At 35.6% G+C, this 23,237-nt stretch overlaps 1 protein-coding gene across 1 annotated transcript in view; it reads right to left on the bottom strand.

Moving 5' to 3' along the window:
- MRPS28 (mitochondrial ribosomal protein S28) overlaps positions 1-23,237 on the bottom strand; it is a 94,011-nt gene that overhangs the window by 57,744 nt on the left and 13,030 nt on the right. Inside the window, exon 2 of the mRNA XM_045561553.1 lies at positions 13,914-14,095. Within this exon, the coding sequence (XP_045417509.1) occupies positions 13,914-14,095 (182 nt within the window). The remainder of the gene's footprint in view (positions 1-13,913; positions 14,096-23,237) is intronic.

Raw genomic sequence — 23,237 nt, 5'->3', positions numbered from 1 at the left:
TGGCCTGTAGAATCAGCAGCCTTATAGCACTCACGACTCAAGAAGCACCAAGCCTGATGTTGATGCATCAAGTGCTGATGTTGTCAAGTTGCTAAACCAATCCCAGAAGCCACCAACATCCAGATTCTTATGCAAGAAAAATAAGACTGTATATGTTTAAGTCACAAGTAGACAAGTTTTCTGTTATTTACAATTGACACAAGTCTAAATGACTTAGAGGCTCACCTTCCTCGTCTAAATAGATACAATGCTAGTAAGATGTACGTAAAGCACAGCATCTGCTGTGTCACACCAACCATTTGGGGTAAGTACTATCATTGCATCCATCCAAAGATAAGAAAATTGAGACTCCATGAAGTTAAGAAACTTGCTCAAGATCATACAACTTATTTAGAAATACAGCCAGGATTCAAATTCAGAAATCTTCATTCCAGGGCCAATGAGCTTAAACTACCATTATACTTAGAAAAGTGACTAAACATAGTAAAGAGTTAACAGTAAATAACTGTTGCTATAATTATTATGATAATGTAGACAACTATGAAGACAAGAACAGGTAGAAAATTTCCTAATTTTCTACTCTAGAAAATAGTAAATTCTCATTTAATCCAACCTTAATTTTATTTTTCTTCTTAAAACTGAAATGGCTCTCTTTTCTTCACTGAAACAGGAATACTGTTTCACTGAAGATTAATTTGTCCCTTTGGAACACCAAAGGGAAACTAAGAACAGCATATCTCAACCAATAATGGAAACACCCTACTGTTAGCTGAATAATTTTGTCACTCCTATCAAAAAAAGTAAGCAACAAATATTTATCGTGAACTTACATTCTGTAAGGCATTATGCCAGACATTTAAAAATTATCTTCCCCCAAATATGTGGCATGTTTATTTCTTCAAGTGACTTAAGATTTCTTTGCAGGGAGAATTTCATAACAGTTCTAAAAATGAGGAAGTTGCTGCTGCTGTTATTAGTTGTTAACACCATCACCATCATCATCACCATTACTAACATACAAGTTATATCACAAACCAGCATATGCTAAGCTTTACTTTTGAAATGTTTTGCTTCAAACTTCAGATGTTTTCTTCAGTGAAATAACTGAAACAAAGAACCTAAAAAATTCATACTGAAGACACAACATTTGAAAAACAAGCTAAATTCAGAATTAAAGTTTCTAGATAAATTATATTCAGGAAGCAAGCAGGCTAAAATATGAACAATTGCAATTAGGAAAAGATACTTAGTTTCTGGAATAGATTTTGAGATTTAAAGAGTTAATGTTTAGTTGTTAACTTTTAAATTAGTTTAACATATTATCTTTCTAGTAAGTAAAAAATAAATGTAAAGGCCAAAACAAAATGGATGGTGAGTAAAATAGCAGCTTGAAGGTAAGACTAATTCTAGTAAAACTGCTGAGTCTCAGGCTGGGCAAGGTGGGAGTAAAGCAAGGTGGGAGTATTTCTTGAGGCCAGAAGTTCAAGACCAGCCTTGGCAACATAGTGAGACCCCATCTCCACAAAAAAATTTTAAAAATTTAAAATTTTTTTTAAAAATGCTGAGTCTCAAATACGTACATTTACAGCAGTATATTTTAGAATTTCAAATCATATGATCCACAATGAAAGAGGTATCACATGACAAATAGTTGATACCACCATTTTTATAAGAGTATTGTATATAAAAGAAAATGCTTTCAAGGAAAAGGTAAGATTTATTTGCTTAACAAATTCAGAAATAACACATGCAATAGCATAAAATCTACATGAACATTATAATATGCTCAATGAGTACTAATTAAGGATCTAATTATACCTTCTTAATATCTAATTTACATTTTTAAAAAGAAACAAAGTATTCTATTTTAGGACCAAAATTAGGGTTCTGAATTAAAACTTTAAAAGATAGCTAACTGTAATATATTTATAGGAAAAAATCTTTTCTTAAAAATTAGAACAAGAACAAAGCATCATATTTTCAAGGATAGGACTGTATTGACCCTGAATGATTCCTAATTTACCAAAGAAAAATGAAGTCTTTATAAATGAAGACTTACAAATAAATGTCATTTATAGACACATAAAGTGTTTTTCAATTACTATAATGTGGTTTTAAAAATAAGTAAGCTCCAAAACAATCCTTTTGAACAATTCTGTTCATTAAATTAGCCTGGACTCATGGGTAAATGAATTTTTACAGAACATACTGAGATAGATGTAGGGTTAGACAGAACCTTGGCCTCTTACCCTCCACTCCATGTTCTTCCCGTTGCTTGCTTTGCTCAACTTCCTTGTCCATGCCAAAAACTGCTGTATCTCCTCACTACCATTTTTATCCTCTAAAATTTTATAACGTATGTCCTAGAGTAATGTACAAAAAAAAACAGAGAAGTAGAAGGAGAAACAAGAAAATGAAGGGATGTGACAATTTCAGAGAAGGGAATAGCTAGCAGTGTTGAATAATACACAGCACTTGAGCAAAAACTCTTGGCCAGGTGACCAGAGGTCCCTGACAAATTTAAGAGGGTGCTTTTAATTAGTATAATGGTGAGGGCAGAGCCTGGTGGGCTGAATTTAAAAAGGGGGAATATTTGGGAATCAGAAAAGTAGACTAGCTTGAAGAGGAAACAAGCTAAAATGTTTCCAATTCTATCAAATTCTCTAAAAAGAGACTACAGAGCAAATTTAAGGTAGCAAATAGGAAATCCAGGGACTATTACGTTGAATCATTTGAAATGTCAGATAGTCAACTTTTTTTGCCTTAAAAACAGGAATTTTATATGGTTTAAACTAATGTACAAATGTGTTTTCAGGAAAGAAGGAGATAAGGTTATCTTCTAAGGAGGTGGAAGAAAGGAACAAGATGCCTAAGAGTGGAAAAAGTAAAGTAATAAGAAATCTACTAGAAAAAAATGAAAGAATTTAGAGAGCTCTGGTTGAAGTTGAATAGGAATCTATAGTGAATATACTTCGCAGGTTATACTACTTCTCCCAAAGGATCCTGTTATTTTTACATTTGCATTTCACTTTTAGAAGTTCAGCTGTTCTGCTCTAATAGGATGCCTGAACATGAACACTGCAACATTTCTTCAAGGCAGTCACTCTCACTTAAAGTGGTACAAAAACAAATCTGCGCTGATGTTATTGCCTTTGTACTTTGGTTTTTTGTTTTGTTTTTGCTGATAAAGGCAGACAATATATACACTTAAAGCCCAATATGAAGTTGTTAATTCCAGCTCTACTATTATTCTATAGCCTAATTTTTCGTATTTCCAATCCCATGTCATCAAATGCCTACAGAATAAGCACAACATGTCTATAAAACATAGCTCCATGTCCTGCTGTATGAATAGTTCTTCTACCAACTTCCCCAGCCCTGTGACCTTATTTTTCTAGCCACCTGGGCTGGAAACCTTAAGCATCAGTGACCAAGTCCTATCAGTCTTTCTTTGAACAGCATCTCCTAGCTTTCTATTCCCATCTCTTCCTACCATAGTCCAGCCCTTAATCAGCTCCTGCCTGAATTACAATAGTCTCAGAACCGGTCTTGCTGTGTCCACTATATCCCACACATCACTACTAATGTCAACATCCAAAAACACCAATCTCCAAACACCACTCTTCTGTCTCTCCACTGTCATAACATTTCAGTCTGAAATTCAGAATTTTCTATAAGGATCCTAGCCTATCTAGCAAAGCAAATACTTTACCACTCCCTAAAACTTCAGCCACACCATGGAATCTTGACCACTGTGGTCATTTTAAAATACATACACAGAAAAAGGAAAAGAACAGATTAGAGGAGGAAAAAAGGTGGAGACAAAGAGAATGATTAGGAGTAAGTCACCGTAGCAAACCCACGGACAAGATGTCAATGGCTGGAGAAAAGCCCCAATGGTAGAGAGAGCAGGAAGGGGAGATTTCAGTGACAATTAAGAGGGAAGACTGATAAAAGCTGCTGACTGACTGAGTGCAGGAGGAGGGTTGTAATAAGGAGAACCGTCTATCACAACTCTCAGGACTAGATGGCTGGGTGCATGGTAATTCAATTAAGCAAAATAAAAAATACAGTATGAAGATTTGTCTGAAATTAGTAAGGCCTTCTTGCATGAGGCAGAAATAACTATTTAAAAGCGGTGTCAGCAGCTTGAGAAAGAGCTTTTGCCATCAGTGGGTTTCAATTACTATTGAGAGGGAGAAAGGTGGAGGGGAAGGGGAGGAAGAGGAGAGGTGAGGAAGCAATATAGGCTTTTATAGCCCAAGCTAGCTCTAGGAGTGGTAAGGAGTAGCCACTTGATAAATGTTTACTGAACTAGCCCAAAGCTACCAGTAGTTTGTTCAATGAATAGATAAGTAAGGAAACAAGGATTTTGGATAACCAGAATCATAGCAGAGAAGAAAAAATAAAGGTCATCTAGGAAGTATATAGAAAATCTAGGGTTAAGTAGTGCCTAATAATAGTAATATTAGTGATAAAAATATTTGTAACATTGAAAACAAAGAGGGAAAGGTGTTTTTATTTTCTTAAATCTTGCTCTGTCACATATTTTGTTTTTCTAAATAGCTATTACATATTCAGATTAAAGTTAAGCTTTGTTCACAAAAAAATAATAAAATATGTACATACATTTTTTATACATAAGCCCAATTCCCCTCCCCTCGAGTGTGGGCTGGGCTTCGTAACTCACTTTTAACAAACAGAATATGGCAGAAGTGACAATGTGTGACTAAGTCATAACAGGCATTACAACTTCCTCCTTGCTCTCTTAGATCACTCACTCTGGGGGAAGCTGCTATGTTGTGAGGATGCTCAAGCAACCTGATGGAGACGTCCCTGTGCCATGTTGGCCTCCTGCCAACAATTAGCACTAACTTGCCAGGCATGAAGTGAACCACCTTGGAAGCAAATCCCCTAGACCCAGTTAAGTCTTCAGATGATTACAGCCCTGGACAATATCTCAACTGAACTTCATGAGAGACCTTGAGCTAGAACCATCCAACTAAGGCACTCCTGGATTCTTGGTCCACAGCAATTGTATGAAATAATAAATGTTTCAAGCCACTACAATTTTTAAGCAATTTGTTGTACAGACACAGATAATGCAATCACACCAAGATCATTCTCAGTTCTGTGCTATCACTCACCATTTGCCCCAGAGGTGTCCTTCTATTATCTATCTCCCAACACCCCTTCCCCATCCTTCAGAATCTAAAGTCCATCTCTTTGGGGAGGTACTTTTTTTGTTTATGAAACCATCTCAACCTTCATTTCTCTAGCTTCTCTTTTGAACTATGCTTGACCACATCATTCAGTCACTTGTTCATAAATTCTTCTGTTACTGTGATATATATATATATATCTTTCCTCCTAAAGATCTCATATAGTCTTTAAAAATTGCATTAAACACACTATAATTAAGGTACTCAATAAATATTTGCTGAGAAAATTAACAAATTCTCTCTCTCTCTCTTTCACATACATCCCCCTGAAAGTATATTTGAACAGTATAATGCAGTGGTTAACAACATGGACTTAGAGAAGCTATATTACTTCCTGTCTGCTTACTTACTAGCTGCTGTCCTTGCATAAGTTACTTAAAATCTTTGTAAGCCTTAGATTCTTTAGTTTTTTTAATAAGGATTCTAACAGTATCTACCCTAGAGGAACAAAAATGTTAAAGAAAATAATGAATGCAAATCTCTGTAAAAAAGTGTCTGGCATACAGAGCACTCAACAAATGTTAGCTATTACTGTTCTTATAATTAATCACAAATTACAAAATACATGCTGAAATTCTGGGTCCCTAAGGGTCTCTAGATGTTATCAAGTGGCAATCTAAATCAATACAAAATTCTGTAATTTTTAAAACAGAACTCAGACCTTCTATCAAGATAGCTTTTAATTTTTCTAAAATCCATCCACTCTTAAGTACAGCCTGAACCAATTGTAGGAGTGCAGCCTTGACTTTTTCTCCTCTCTGTCCTACTAAGATATTAACTTCAAAGCTTTTGTGGGAACACTTAATTGCTTGCATTCCTTAACAAGCAGCCACCAAAGTAGTTTCCAGATTCACTTTTGACCTTTACAGTCCTGGGAAGGCATATAAGGCAAACTTCCTTGACATATAAATTTAGACAATCTCTGGACTGATATAGTTGTACATATGGAATATGCAGCATGAAGCAAATCAACTGTGCACATCCATCAAAATAGAATCCAGTTGAATAATCAATCCAATAGAAAAAATCAATTGAAAAGAATTTTGCTATGACATGTATCTAAACAAGAAAAAAAGAAACAAAAACCCTCCAATGCTAGTCACACTCTGAATTATATGTGTTTCATGAACTCAGAACATTTCTAAGATATTTTATAATTTGATCATATTTAAACATATAATTTGTATTTGAACATATTAAGGATTCTTACTAAAAATTAAATATAACAGATGTTCTTTTATATTAAAAAGAAAACTCAGAGATCTGCAAAAGAAAAACTAATAAAATAATTTTAAATCATCCATTTAAAAACATGCATACTTTTTAATTGTGTTCCATGTCTTCTGAAAGAAAAAGACCCACTTAATTCAAATTCTTATTTTTCTCTTTCCCCCACCAATACACCTCAAAACTTTAGTTTTTCTAACGTGCAATATACATTCCACTCTTTATTTGACCCTACATATCACACAACCTGAAATAGAAACAAAGACTGGGAAATTAGCTTGTTTATTCCACCTTAGTGTCAAACAAAAGTATAAATAATATTCAGTGCACATGCTAGTTACCTTAGAGCTGCCAATCATGCTTGTTTTGAAACTCTTCGATTTTCAGAGTTGTCAATCATGTGTGTTGTGATAGAGATGCCAGTATAGAGATAATGCTTTTAAAGACACAAGTCTCATTAACACATTAATAAATAAATGAGCTTTACTTGTAAAACTGGACTTTAGGATTTTACAGAGATGTTTTCAACTCTTGAAAAATTAAAATATAACTTAATGAAATGAAAAGATTTGGAAGATTTGGCTCTATAACCAAAGCAGTAAGCATAGATTAACCACAGGGATTTTATATTTTAGTAAAAAGAGAAATGTTCCCTGACAGATACAAATCAGAAATATTATGACCATGAATGGGAATGAGAGAACCGAATCAATCTAAATCTGGGCATTTTTTGTTTTTAAAGTAGGCAAAAATATCAATACAATGCATCCCCCTTCTCCACCTCCTTATTATTACCCAACTCACTACCTACCTAGTCATTCACATCTGAAATAACACACTATTCACAACTTTTCCCTTTACCTCACAACCCACAACCACTCAGTCACCAAGACCTTGTACTTCCTAAACTGCTAATGAAAAGTCTCTCCTTATCCCACTTAGACTTAATTCACATTCTCATCATTTCTTTCTGGCAGCTTCCTTAACTAATTCCCTAACTCTAGCAACATTCTTCCAATATATGCGCCCCCCCCCCCTGCCAGAATGATCTCACTGAAACACAAATTTGATCCGTGTTACCTGTTATATTTTAATGGTTCTTTGCCACATTCAGAATAAAGTCCCAATTTTTTTTAGAATGATATATAAATTCCTTAAAAATCTGGCTTTTGCCCGTCTCCCCATTCTCCCATCCCCCATCACTCCTCCTAAACATAAGTCAACTAAGCCACTTGAGTTCCCAGCAAAAGCAGGCTCTCTCACACTTAAAACTTTGCAAGTCCTGCTCTCTCACCTGGAGACACTCTCATTTCCTGCACTTAGTACCTCCTACCCGTCCTTTACAACGCAGTTCTATTGGTTCCTCTGGGAAACCTTCTTTGACACAAGCTGACTGAACCACTGACCCCTTCTTCTCCATTCCTATAGAATACAGTAAATAGAACTTACATGGTGTTATATATTTATTGGTTTACTTCTCTATCCTCCTAACTGAATCAACTCTCTGAAAGCAGAGATTGTCTTTCATCTGTACATCACTATCATTAAATACATATTAACTGCTCATTAAAAGCTTGCTGACTCGAAAATCGTACCATGTCCAGTTTATTTAAAATTAAAACTAATAAAATCAACAAGTTATTTCTTGAGACTGATAAAATGTCTTACATTCCAAGGCAACCAAACTAACTGAGGCCATAAAGCAATTCTTTGGGCTTAACAATTTATTCGTGTACTTACAAACTCAAATTGGCACCATCTCAAACAGGAGTTGGGATCCAACAATCCCATCTTATTTTTGCTGCTGTTCCTACTGGAGGTGTTAAAATCTCAACCACGGTAAATGTTTATGTCCAAAACACTCAGCACCTTGATTGGTTCAACAAACACTGTTCTGATATGTGACAACCCCTATCAAGGGCATCAGTGAACATGCAGTCAGCACAGGCAAAACCCCAACTCAGCTACACTTCACTTATCAGGAAGTTAGTTATCTGGTGACATCAAGTAGCTACAGAACCCAGTGAGAACTAAGTAGGAGTTTAGAAGATATCAAAATACATGCTGAAGCACGAAAGTACATGTACTTTTCTTACAGAAGAGGCTGCTAGGTCCTTACTCAAACACCAGTTATTCTTACTTTAAGCACAAAAAAACTTGGTGACCAATTGACCAAGTAGTGGCACACTGGAAGAAGAAAATTAAGAGAGTTGAGAAAGCTATAAAAAGCAGAAAAGGAGAGCTGACGCCCAAAGGTGAAGCACAAAAACTACAGAACTGGGGGGTTATGTGGCTATGAAGCAATAATTCTGTATGTTTTTATTATGATACAGTATAGAAATTCATGTTTATAATTATGACCCTGGGTCACTAAAAGAAAAGGTTAAATTACTTGAGGCCTAACTGGGTTCAAAGAAAGTAGACGATGCATTTTATTTTAAAAAACCAATCAAAGAATTAAAATTAAGTATTACATGTAGAAATAGCCAACTTTCTATTATTTACAGAATAAACTTTTTTGAAATATATCATTCCCAAATAACATAAGGCATGCTGACTTTAGGCAACTAATCATTGTCAAACATTAACTAGTTCCCGTGAGTCTCACCATAATTATAATACAGACCCATTCCAAAACAATGCCTGGACCTGCTATAGTTATTTATTGGTGATAATACTTTTCAAACACGCTATACTGTTGGGTTAGTCTGTTTGAGTTACTCTAACAAACTACCACAAACTGGGTAGTTTATAAAAAAGGGAAATTTATTTCTCACAGTTCTAGAGGCTGGGAAGTCCAAGGTCACAGCACCAGCAGATTCAGTGTCTGGTAAAGACCCAGTCCTTGTTCACAGATGTGAAGACACTCTCAGTGTCCTCACATAATGAAAAGGGCAAGGCAGCACTAATCCTATTCATGAGGGTAGAGCCCTCATGAACTAATCACCTCCCAATGGCCCCACCTCTAACAGCATCACATTGGTGATTATGTTTCAACAAACGAATTCTGAGGGGACACAAACATTCAAAGTGTTTTTCAAACTTTTTTTTTTTTTGCAGTAGAAATACCACACATTTTAAACAAAATGTTCCCAGAACTGTAATATATAAAACAGACAAATGTAGAGTGGCTCTAAAAGTAGGACCTAATACCCCCTTTACCATCAGAATAATATCTGATGCTTTTCTGCAAAACTCTAAGGCTTTTTGGTACAAAACTTGAAAAGTATTTCTTTAAACTATAATCCAAAAAATTACAACTAAAACAAAAAAGTTACAAAACTTATTAAAAGGCTATTACTTAGCTAATTAGAATATTCTGTTAACCAAAATGATTTCTGATACTTACCAGTTGCTGTAAGTCTGAAATGCCATCAAACTTATTTATTAAAAGCAACAATGACAAAATTAAAACCTTTGGCTAAACTGTATATTTCATTAAATTTTGGTTATTTTTCACTATGTTTAATCTTTAAGTTGTAAAGCAGAAAGTATTCAACTACATATAAGTCTGAATGTAGAGGAAAAAATGGCTTTCTAAAGGGATAAAAAAAGGAAGTAAGGCTGATGAATCATGCACAAATGATATAAGTATCTATGTCTTATTTATAGGGATTTACAAACTACCAAAGCAGGAAGATCTGCCATTACTGAGATTTAGCCTTCCAAAATCCGCTTGGTCAGAGGTCTGGCATCATGGAGTTAGAGAGCAAACGTGTCCAGCCCAATAAACTGTTCTATTTAGTCATATCATCTAAACTTGTAGGAAACAGGGAAGACCAGAAACAACCAAGCTGGATCTCATTACTTCCTGGATCAGTGTATCATCCTTCCACCAATGATGAAAACAATAGGCAAACATTTGAATAAAGTAAGTTCCCACCTACAAATTTTGTTTTGGATACAAATAGAAGCAAAAAGTAACTGAAACAGTAATTATGCTGGCCTGACACTTCTGTACAGTATTTTCAAAACATAAATGACAAAAAGCTATAAAAAACCTAGAAGAGGGTTTTAAAAAGAACCCAGGTATTTCTACATGTGCCAATCAAGAGAGATGATAAATATTCTGTGAAAAGTATAAATCCTCATTTCATGATAGATTAAAAACCGGACAATAAGGAATTTGCTAAAAAATAGTGTATGTAGATTTAGAGGTGGAGTTGCCATCTACACAGCCATAGGGTTTGGATATATGTATGCAGGTAGGGGAAAAAGGGATCAAACTATTCAGGTTAAATCTTGGCTGAAGTAAACTACTCTCTTGGGTACACTGTTAGAAATAACAGCACCAGTCTGTAAGACCAGAGAGGAACAGGACTTAAACCTTGACTCTTGCTTATCATTAAAAAAAAGGAGGGGAAAAGGGAGGTACTTAGATTGCCTTTCAGACCTACAGCACTAGAAGTAGAGGCCAAAGGCCTTTTTTTTTGACTACTGTTATCTTCCACTCACCAGACATTTTGTCACCATATTATCCTTTTTTACTTGTGTAATTACCAATATTTTAAAGTGATTTATGTACTTGTTTACTATCAGTCCTCCTTCCTCCATTAGACTATGCATTTCATGAGAGCAAAGAACTAGTCCTTACAACACTGCCTGGCAAATTGAAGAGGTCTAGTGAGTGTGTGTTGAATGAATGAATAAATGAATGAACACTGCTGTACCACTTTGGCTCCTCCTTTTTCATGATCCTCATTCATGAATGTATTGATTTTGTGAGTATGGTGGAAGTTTAAGTGGGTATTTGTGAGTATGGTAGAAGTCTTCATTGGGTGACAGTAATTGGATAGTGTGCAGGTGGTTCAATAGAAGCAGGAGTTGAGAGATAACTACTACAGATAAGTATAAAACAAAGCAGTGTAGGCATTTAACAATCTTAAATACATTAAAAAAGACTGTAATATAGTAACTGCTCCAAAGACTAGAGAATTTATTTGCAAAATTACTATGAGCCACCCCTCTCCCCTCAAGACTTTTGTTAAACAGACTGCTTCACTGGGGGGGAGAATGAATGAAGATGGAGGTTTTAAGCAAAGAATAATTTCCATAATAGAATGTGTGCATACATGGTGTATGTGTGGTTTTAAATAAAAAAATTAAGATTTAGTAAATGTTGGAACAGATTCTAGTATTTAACCATTTAAAGCTATACTATACATAAAATAAATTCAAATCACACTATAGCACTCATCAGAGAACTACCTAATCACAAATACTGATGTTTAAAAATCTGTAAGGCATGAGAATCAAATTAATAATTCTAGTTTTCTTAGGCATTTTGAAATATTATGTTCAGGAATATGACATGACAAAACTTATGTTTTAAAAATTTAATTAAATGAGAAAAAACAGCACAGATAAAAGAACATCCACAAAGACAGAAATACTATTAACAAAATTCCATCCTCAAATATAAAAAATATATATATCACCTATATTTGAAATTTATAATAAACTTCACTAAGCAGGTGAATATTTGCTGAGAAATAGCTCAGCAGAGTTGTCTGCAAAATACATCTTTTTATAAAGTTAATACCTGATTCTCTTGGCTGCATGTTACGTCAACTTGTAAGAATAAGATAGCCACTGCAACTGGTAGTATGATGAAAAGTTTATCAGGTATAAAGAGGGACTAGAAGATTTCTTTGTGTAAAATAAAACAGCACTTCATTTTAAAATTACTGTCATATTTTCTATTAATGAAAAAATGATCTATGATAGCTTCTGCTGAAAGTACCCAAGAGCTTAGGATGTCTCTCTTGAAAGATGAATTATAGACCACATATCTTTGCATTTGCCTCCTTCATAAACACTCCTCAACGGGAATTCTTCAGGGATGTCATCATTGAGTCACCAGGATTTCAATAATAACAACACAACAAGAATAACAATAACAATAGTAGCACCTGTTTATTACATGCCAGTCGTTGTTCTAAATCTTTCCATACAATAACTAATTTAATTCCTCCAATAACCCTTTATACAACAGATACTGATTACAGTATTAAAATCTGGATTGACAGACACATCCTACTTAGAAATTTTGTTAGGTCTTACTACTTTTAACTAAACTTATATAGTTATTTGATATACCAACTCAAGTTACGCCTGAGCCATTACCTCTCATGCCAGAGAGTTTAAGAAGTCCATTTTCTCTTCCAGGTATCACCTAGTTTACGCCATTCACTTGGTTAAGACACTGTTTAGTTTCTGACTATATGAGATAGAGGTGTGCTGGAGCTGGCTAATGCCAGCTTGTGAGAGCCCACTGTGCACACATCTTCCCAACTCTGCATTTAGTGACATCATGTTGGTAACTTGAAATTGACTGTAGTGGGAGTATTTTATGCCATAGAAACTGGGAAATCAGAGCTTTTTTTTTTTTTTTTTTAATCAGAGAGCTGGCTGTTAAACATTTACTCATACATCACTAATCTGAGGAAATGTGTATTTTGTTACATTCAGGTAGAATAAGTTTGTGTCTCCAAATTGGGTAAGCCCAGTTATCAACTACCTTTAGACATCTAGAGCTCTCAGGAAAGAGGCAACTCATTCTCACAATTGCTCTCCTAGGTCTAGAGTAGATGCTTTCCCTGTACATTTCTACACTATGACTCATTCTCAAATGTCACAAACTTCCTATTCACTGTAAGTCATCCTATCTAACACACCATTGATTACTAGAGTCACTCTTAAGAAGAAAAAGCACAGCTAGTTTAATTGGTATACTATCAATTGTAAGATGCATCCTATAAGAAATATTGAAATCTAAAAATTGCACACATTAAAAACTGATGGAGGAAAAGGTCGTTTCTATTTTGTTTACTACTGTTTTCCCAGCTCAGAATCTTAGTTCAACATCTCATTTAATCTTGATAGTCTACTCCCAGATCTCCACATTAGTGCTTTCTCCGATGCCTATTAATATTAATAAATATCTCTACCTATGGAGACTACTTACAGAATGGAATCTGTCTATATGATAGAAAAAATAATAATCCTGAAAATAGATGCAAAATAATAAGAAAAGAAAAGATACAGGATCAGAATTTGGTGGAGTAAGAGAAAGGTGCATGAAGAAGTAGAAAGGGGAGCCTTCTCTGAGAAGCACAAAGAGACTGTGGAACAGAGAAGGGGCAAAAAAAGTTATAGGTAAAATGGACTGAGCAGCATGTATTATTACAAAGTTGCTTTTAATTTTATGGTATGGAATGGTTTATTATCCGGATGAACATTCAAGTCTCCCCAAAAACTGTTCTCACTGCTTTGACAAGACATGAATATGGCCTAATGTGAATCGGGAGTATTTTTAATGCACTTCAGACTTTTCTTCCAACAGTATTATCAAGAGAAATAAACATATTTTCTGTCTTTTCAAAAACCACCAACATCAAACAATACTGAGGTATCTCAATTTTTAAAAATACTCTTAAAGCACTTGGAAATGATTTTACTTACTCTCCGTCCACTTCTGGTCTTGTACATACACAGTGAAACTTGCCACCAAAATCTATATAAAGATCATTCTCCACAATATGAAAGATTCGTCCAATGACTACTTTATCCTTGGCAGGTCCCATCTGTGTAAGAGGAGAACGTCTCAGCAAGGATGCAAAGGATTCCACATTTTTTGGAGAGTCCTAAATATGAAAAGAGATATTTATATACATATAACTCAGCATAAAGGTATAATAAAGTCTTAAAGGGGAAATTTTTTAAAGTCAAATTTTGTAGCAATAATTTAAAAATTTATATGGAATTTTGCTTTAAAAATCCAGTTATGCTCTTTAATTGCCTCTACCTCTCTTTTCTTCCTGAAGAGGAGCTAAAGAAAAGTAGCTATCTGGACTTGGTGGGGGATGGCAGGGATGTGGTGGTCCAGAGTAGGGTCTCAAGAGCTCAAGCCAGGTAAAGAGAGTAGGAGAGTGTGTATACAAAGCCTCCCAGAATGGGGTTGGGAGTGAGGGGGTGGAAGGTGTCAGAGTCTGAGCACATGAGGAGGGCATCCAAGCAGGTGATCAACTTTATTCTCAGTTCTGACCGTCTGCAAAAAATGCTTTCTACTAATAATTAAGGTTTAGTGAGAGTGACTATTTTTAATATAAATTTAAATATATATTAACATAAAAATGATTAAGGACCCTTCATCACAGTTAGTTATCAGTCTAAACATGAGTTCCTGTTATTTTTAAACAACTTGAATTTGTTATAATTTTCTCCTTTTTCCTAAAGTAAAATTTCAAAAGAAAAATAGCTTCTTTAATTGTTTTGTGCTACTTACTCTCTAGGAGTCTTTTTACGTATTGGATTCACTTGAGGCATGACTGAACATACAGTCTGATTACTCCTTTTTTTTCCTCTTACAAAAATTTTTTACAAACACATGATTTTTCAGAAATCCATGAACATAGATTTATGCCTTCTATTCATATTTAAATCTGTGTATGGTGAGGTGTGTGTGCACTTTGGTGCAATATAAGGGAAGTACTAAGTTTCTATTTGTGAGGGCTAATCACAGAAGAATATTAACATTTTGATCTACCTATATCCTGTATTTGGAAAGAGTTTTTATTAAGAATTCAAAAGCATATTTACTTTTAAAACTACAAAACTATATTTATGACTTAATTTTAATGCATGTACTACTCCAAGGATCACAAACTCAAATGCCAGGGCAGGTGGGGGCTTTATAAACAGAATGTGCCCAAGTCTAAAAGGTGCAGCCACTACTCAGTTCCAGCTGCAGTTGCAATTCAAGTCCAGTTGTTGCCACGTTTTAATTTTCCAAGAAAAACCAGAAATCCATATATTAAATGTAAAATTTCCAATTTTTAAAGGCTTATATACCTTTAAAAAAAAAGTTTTCCATCTTACAAAACTGGCAAAACACATTCCAGTGTTGAATTTGGCCCATGAACCACAAGTTTATGACCTCTGCCTCAGGAAAAAAAAAGTCAGGACATTTGATGTCAACTCCCTCAGGTGCTAGAGGGAGGGTATGGTGATGAACTTATTTAGTGGATTGAAACACATTGGGAAAAATCCTTAACACAAAAGGGTCAATTTCAACCAAAGACAAGTCAATAGACCTAGGTACCAACTAGAGCTGAAAGGATAGCCAGGAATGCATGCCATGAGCCATAATGCTATTTTATTACTCCACAAAGTGTAACAGTAAAGGTCCTTAAACGAGCACCTTGAAAAAATAGTTCTTTCTTGCATAGAGCCAAGGATAAAATATGCCCTACAAACTCAACACAGACACAGCTATGACTTGCCCTCTAGAGGTAGTGCAAAGAGAGTAATACTGAGTAAGCCATCCCTGACAAGAGCAGCAACTATGATCCTCTGCTGGGAGCCACTATACCAGCCACAGCAGCTGCCACGAGTAGCTGAGAATAGCACTGCTTAAGGGAAGAGCAGACAGATTATCAACTTGGGTGTCTCATCCTGCTTGTAACCAGGTTGGGTCCTGCCTACTTTCCCCTATGACCTGCTTTCTCATTACTCCACTTCTGTGGTTGATATATACCAGGCTTCCTCATTTTTTTTCTCTTATCCTTTTTTTTTTTTTTGGAGCAGGGGATAGGCTTCCAATTTGAAGCCAGGAAGATTCAGTAGTTAAACATTTATTGGATATAACTCAGCCATCACTAGGGCCCGTTCCTAAAACAGTACCATAATCTCCTTTATAATTGTGAAGAAAGGTTTGGGCTAAGATTAGGATGATAGTAAGTAGTAAGTAGTATTTCCTCCTTGGTTTTAGAAAATTATTGAGTGTTCCCAAACGTTTAAAAGGATTCTCTTGAGATTTTTGGTAAGTCTGTTGTGAAATACTTATTACATTATACACTTTATAAAATTATAAATATTTTTTAAAGGCAACTTTAAAATCTAGTGGAAATAGAACACTTGCTTTCTCTCCCACTATTTTTGCCTTTATTTTGTTACATTTTGAAAGGCAAGTCAGTATGTTTTCAGCGAGTGAAATGATTTTATTAAAAATATAAGACTCCTAGATTAACACCTGAATTTGCTTTTAAATTGTATGCTCATTATTGCATTTGATGTTTGATACTGCAGTATTGATTTCTGGAACCGTTTCAAATAATCAAAGTCCTCCTTCAAAAATCATAGTCTAGAACCATCTCTGAATTCCTAGGGCATAAGCCAAGATGCACTCATTTACTTGTCAAGGGACTTCTAAAAATAATAAATGTAGCAACTCCCACAATATATGTTGACTACAAGGAGTCCTGTTTTTAAAGTGTCTAAATCAACATTGTTAGCTCCTCTCATGCTGATGCAAACTGCAGAAATTGTAAGCACACTGTCACCACTGGGTGTGTATCATGGAGTTCAGTGTCTAACCCTGGAAAATGTTACAATAAAGCTTATTCATAGAGTTGTCATAGGTAAATCAAGTAACTTGGAGTTGACTGCTTCCCTTCTGAGCTGGTCATAGAGCTCAGATTTCCTGTTATTCTGCTGTACTATTTTCTCCCTTTGAAGCCTGAAAGTTCAACAGGACTGTCTAGGTAGCAGATATATGGAACAGTACTGCTTTCATTCATTCATCAAACATATGTTGAGTGTTGACTGCTTATCACATACCAGGTTCTGTTCTGGGCCTTCATATGAAACTATGTGAAATGGTAAGGGAATACAGAGTTAAACCAACATGACAACACAGATTAGGGTTCAAAAAGTTGCTGAAAACAACTGCTACCGACACTTAGGTTGTAAAAAGTCTTATACCGTAGGCTAAATAGGTTAGACATCTTATAAGCAGTAGGGAGTCAAAAGAAGTTTGTAATCAATGAGGTGACAATACTTGTTCTTTGTTTCAACAAAACAAAACAAAACACAATGCTTTGGTAGCAGTATGCAAAATGGACTAAAAGAAGAAGAAAAAAAAAAAAGAAAAGAGAGTCAACTGTTGAGAGTCTCCTCCAATTAGCTAGGATAGAGGTAATAAATGGCTTACACTAGATATCTGCACTCCCCTGTTCATTGTAGAACTATTTACCATAGCCAAGATATGGAAACACAGGTGTCCATCAATGGACAAATGAATATAGAAACTGTCATATATATATATAATACATATATATGTAAAAATAATAGAATATCACTCAGCCTTTTAGAAGGAGGTGATCTTGACATTTGCCACAACATGGATGGACCTAGAGGACATTATGCTAAGTGAAGTAAGCCAGACACAGAAAGAAAAATATTGCATGATCTTACTTATAAGTGGAATCTTAGGAAAAAAAAAGATACATAGAGACAGAGAATAAAACCGTGGTTAACCAAGGTTGTGGAGTTAGGGAGAGGAAATGGGGAACTATAAGTCAAAGGATACAAAGTAGCAAATATGTAGAATGAACAAGTCAAAAGATCTAATGTACAAAATAACGACTATAGTTAATAATAGTATTTTGCTTCAGGATTTTTGCTAAATGAGTAGATTATAGCTGCTCTTGCCACAGGAGGGAAAATAAGTAACTTGTGTGAGATGATGGCTATGTTAACCTGTTCCACTATAGTAACTACATATATATATTACAACACCATGTTGTATGCCTTAAATATACACAATAAAATTTATTTTTTTTTAAAAAGGGCATACACTGAAGCATTGGTCATGGGAATATAGAAGAAGGGATACAACAACATTTACCAAATAGTACAGCAAAGCTGTGATACCCAAGTGGCTGCAGAAACTGAGGCAAAGGGGGAGGCATGGATGAAGGGGAAGAGTAAGCAGAGGTAAGAGAGTAAGCTTAGTTGTGCACGTATTAGGTTTATAACATAAACCTATGTAAAATTTCAAAGAATGTTGGCTATCTGGCAAATAGTTAAAAATAACAGTGCACATATTTATATACGAATTTATATAAATTTATATATGTTTATAGTAGTATTATATAGAGATACAAATCCCTCAAAAGAAAAGCACCAAATGCTATCTGTAATAATGTCAATATAGAACTATTTTCTTCTTCATACTATTTATTATAGAAAATCTAGAATACAAAGAATATGTATTACTTTAAAATGTTTAATATACCTTAAGCATATATATATAAATAACTTTTATGCATATGAAAAAATTTAATATATAGCTTGGAATAAGGGGCTACTAGTGCTAAAATAAACATGAGACATCGACTAGTCCAGCTACTTTATTTTACACAAGTACCATATATGTTATTCAAAGCTACACGGTATGCTGAACAGTGGTTCTTAAATAAAAGTTGCTGCAAAAGGTGGAAAGTAGATAAAAAAAATCATAAAAAACTTAAAAGAAAGAAAACAGTACAGCAGAATGACAGAAATACTTACAAAACCTGAGTTCTATGACCAGCTCAGCCAATAATACCTACAAAATCTTGAATAAGTCATTTAACTTCTTTGGATCTGTTTTCTCAATTGTAAATGAAAGGATTAGATATCTATAAATTTTCTTCCAACTCTAAAGTAGTAGGAATTCTTAAATATTCTAAAATAGAAAAAGGATTTTATAAAGTATTACACATTAAAAATGGAACACCTCATCCTACCCAGCTTCATCTTTTAATTTAAACAATAACAACAAAAATAATGAAATGGTATATATACTTTACTTCATATTAAAAAACCTTCAACATGCATCTTCTCTGACAAGTAATTTTAAAATGACTCACTTCTATTAACTGTGCTATAATAACTTTTGTATCTTTAATAACCAACAAATGTTATGCTCATAACAATGTTCTTTTATTAAAATAAATGGATTAGTGGTTTAAGATGGCAAAGTACATTTATCTCTCTCCCTCTTGAAATCCCATTAAATGAGGGCAAATGAATGAAAAAAATATAAAAATTATAAACCCTCAATATTGAGGAGGACAGGATGGAAACTAAAAGCATACAAATATACTTCCTAGCAGACAGAAAGCATGTAGAAGAGTGGTAATTAACGAAGCAGAGTGAAGGAAACTGCAGGAAGGAGAAAGCGATGAAAAAAAAGCTAGTTTATCCTGAAGAATTCCATAAAGGTGTGGGGCTCAGTTATGCCAGGAATAACAGAAGGCTAGAATGAGAAGACGAGCTGAAAACAAGGGGAATAATTAAAAAGAACAGAGGCAGGGCACTCAATCTTCTGTGAAGTCCAAAATACCTCAAGTGCATAATACCTGGTAATAAGGCATTTATTGCCCTGATAAAAATATATATGATTTTTTTTCCTCTTCTCTAAAAGAAGTGAATGAATTGTCTAGAGAACTAAGTTTGAGACAGTTTGTTACGCAGCAATAGATGACTCATAGAAGCAGTAAAGAATCAAAATGGGCCAGGCGCAGTGGCTCATGCCTGTAATCCTAGCACTCTAGGAGGCCAAGGCGGGTGGATCGTTTGAGCTCAGGAGTTTGCGACCAGCCTGAGCAAAAGCGAGACCCCATCTCTACTACAAAAATAGAAAGAAATTATATGGACAACTAAAAATATATATAGAAAAAATTAGCCGGGTATGGTGGCGCATGCCTGTAGTTCCAGCTACCCAGGAGGCTGAGGCAGGAGGATCGCTTGAGCCCAGGAGTTTGAGGTTGCTGTGAGCTAGGCTGATGCCATGTTACTCTAGCCTGGGCAACAGAATGAGATTCTGTATCAAAAAAAAAAAATTAAAAAAAACAATAAAAATGACAGCTGTGCAGCAAGCACATGAACAATCAGTGCCAACTAGAATAGGGGGGGGCTCCTACAGGAAGGCTCTGAAGTCTGGCCACATAATTCAAATCTTGGCTTTACCACTTCCCAGCTCTGGGGCTATGCACTTACTACCCTGTGATTCTGTTTACTCATTTTATAAAGTGGAGTTAATAATTATACCTATCTTACAGGGTTGGTGTGAGGAATAAATTCATGACCATACGTAAAACACTCAAACATTGCTTGAAGGTAAGCACTCCCAAAAGTTAGCTTTTTAAAAAAAATTAATCAATTTCTTATAGACCCAGTCACCATCAAGTTTTATAGACTAATCTAGTATTTTTCAACCAGGACTATTTTACCCCCCAGGAGACATCTGGCAATGTCTGGAGATGTATTTGATTGTCATGACTAGGGATGCTACTGGAATCTACTGTATAGAGGCCAGGGATGCTACTAAATATTCTACAATACACAGAACAGCTCCCTCATCAAAGAATTATGTGGTCCAAAATGTTGCCAGTGCCAAGGTTAAAAATCCCCAGACTAACAGGATCCAGCAGCATGTGGTAGGCTAGGTATAAGAGCAATGCAAGTTACGTTAAGGGAGCTCTAGGTTGGCAGAAAGGGCAGATGATTAAGGGAGTGAGATTCTAGGGTATTAGAATGGTTGTCAAGTGGTTCTGGACTGAGTATGAAGGAAGGTAGAACTGGAGAAAAGTTGACAGACTGTTAGAGAAAAGTATGATTAAGAAACTGAAGACCAGACAGGCACTGTGGGCACACCTGTAGTACTAGCTACTTGGGAGGCTGAAGCAAAGGATCACTTGAGCCTCGGAGTACAAATCCAGGCTGGGCAACGTAGTGAGACCCTGTCTCTAAAAAAATTAAAAAGCTTCTGCACAGCCAAAGAAACAGTCACGAGAGTAAACAGACAACCTACAGAATGGGAAAAAATTTTTGCATGCTACACATCCGATAAAGGACTGATAACAAGAATCTATTTAGTACTCAGGAAAATCAGTAAGAAAAAAATCAAACAACCCTATCAAAAGGTAGGCAAAGGACATGAATAGAAATTTTTCAAAAGAAGATATAAGAATGGCTAACAAACATATGAAAAAATGCCCAACATCTCTAATCATCAGGGAAATGCAAATCAAAACCACAATGAGATATCACTTAACTCCAGTGAGAATGGCCTTTATCAAAAAGTCCCAAAACAATACATGTTGGCGTGGATGCGGAGAGACAGGAACACTCACACACTGCTGGTGGGACTGCAAACTAGTGCAACCCCTGTGGAAAGCAATATGGAGATACCTTAAACAGATGCAAGTAGACCTACCATTCAATCCAGCAATCCCATTATTGGGCATCTACCCAAAAGAACAAAAGTCATTCTATAAAAAAGACACTTGCATCCAAATGTTTATAGCAGCACAATTCACAATTGCAAAGATGTGGAAATAACCCAAATGCCCATCAATACATGAGTGGATTAGTAAAATGTGGTATATGTATACCATGGAGTATTACTCAGCTATAAGAAATAACGGTGATATAGAATCTCTTTGGTTCTCCTGGAGAGAGTTGGAACCCATTCTATTAAGTGAAGTAACCCAAGAATGGAAAAATAAGCACCACATATACTCACCAGCAAATTGGTTTCCCTGATCATCACCTAAGTGCACATTTGGGAATAACACCAATTGGGTATCGGACAGATGTGGGGGGTGGGGGGAGGGGATGGGTGTATACCTACATGATGAGTGCGATGCACACTGTCTGGGGAATGGACACGCTTGAAGCTCTGACTCGGGGGTTGGAGGGGGTATGGGCAATATACATAACCTGAACTTTTGTACCCCCACAATAAGCTGAAATAAAAAAAAAGAAAAGAAATTAGAGAACATGATAAGGGTAAAACTGTGGTCCAAGAAAGAGTTTGAGAATTTGAAGATAAGATAGTTCTAAGGGATAATGATGTTTTATAGCTGATGGGGAAAGCTTTAAAAAAATAAGTGATAATGATGTACAAATTATGGTATACCTGCAAGTGAAGGAAAGTGGAAATGAAGGTCTTAGAATATGATACTGAAAAACTGTGTGGTGACTTCTGGTTGCATCATGTAAGAAGATAGAAGAAGTTGCCACGTCTTCTCAACAAGTAAAAAGCTGAACAAACTGAAAAATCAACAACTCTTCTTAGATCCAACTGAGAGATAGGAGGGTCACAGGGCAAACTGCTACCCCTAAATTTGGAGAGACAATGCAGAGAACTGCTGGTTGAACCAGAAACCCCCAAGCACAAGCCTCTCTGGGAACCAGTGATGAGGTAGGGAATCCCACCTATAGGATGGAACTATAACTGCTGAATTGCTGGAGGCTTAGTGTGGACAAGTCTGAAAGCTAAAAACTCCAAGGGGATCTAGTCATTGAGGGCTCCTACAATTTTATGAGTTTTATCTCCAGGAGCTCAACCTGGTTCTCACAATGAATACAGGAGACAAATCCCTGTGCACTTCAGGCAAGGGGAGGGGAAACAGAACCATCTGAAATACACCAGACTCAGACAAGGTCTGTTCTCAGGAAAGCCTAACCTGCTGGGGTTTTATCAGAGCCTAGTGACCTGGCGGAAGGGAAATACCTAACTCTAGCTGGTTCTGCCATCCTATCCCATCAAAATGGAGGGAAAAACTGTAAAGTTCACTGTCCTCATTAAAAGCCTGAGACCTGCTCATAGGATAGAAATACCTTCCCTCCCCTAACACCTTATCACCATATTACTAAAGGCCCATTTACAGCAGTTCCTTTTACCCAGCATACCATGTCCAGCTATCAAGAGAAAATTACAAGACATACTAAAAGGCAAAAAATAGTCTGAAGAGTCAGTAAACATCAGAACCAGACTTAAATCTGGCAGGGTATTGGAATTATCAAACCAGGAATCTAATACAACAATGATTAAGATGCTAAGGGCTCTAGTGAATAAAGTAGACAGGATGCAAGAACAGATGGGCAATGTAAGCAGAAAGATAGAAATTCTAGGTAAGAATCAAAAAGAAATGCTAGAGATCAAAAACACTG

This window comes from Lemur catta, chromosome 9, assembly GCF_020740605.2.
Source record: "Lemur catta isolate mLemCat1 chromosome 9, mLemCat1.pri, whole genome shotgun sequence".
NCBI lineage: Eukaryota > Metazoa > Chordata > Mammalia > Primates > Lemuridae > Lemur > Lemur catta.
Note: the sequence above shows the minus strand (reverse complement) of the source record. Positions and strands in the feature narration are given on the sequence as shown.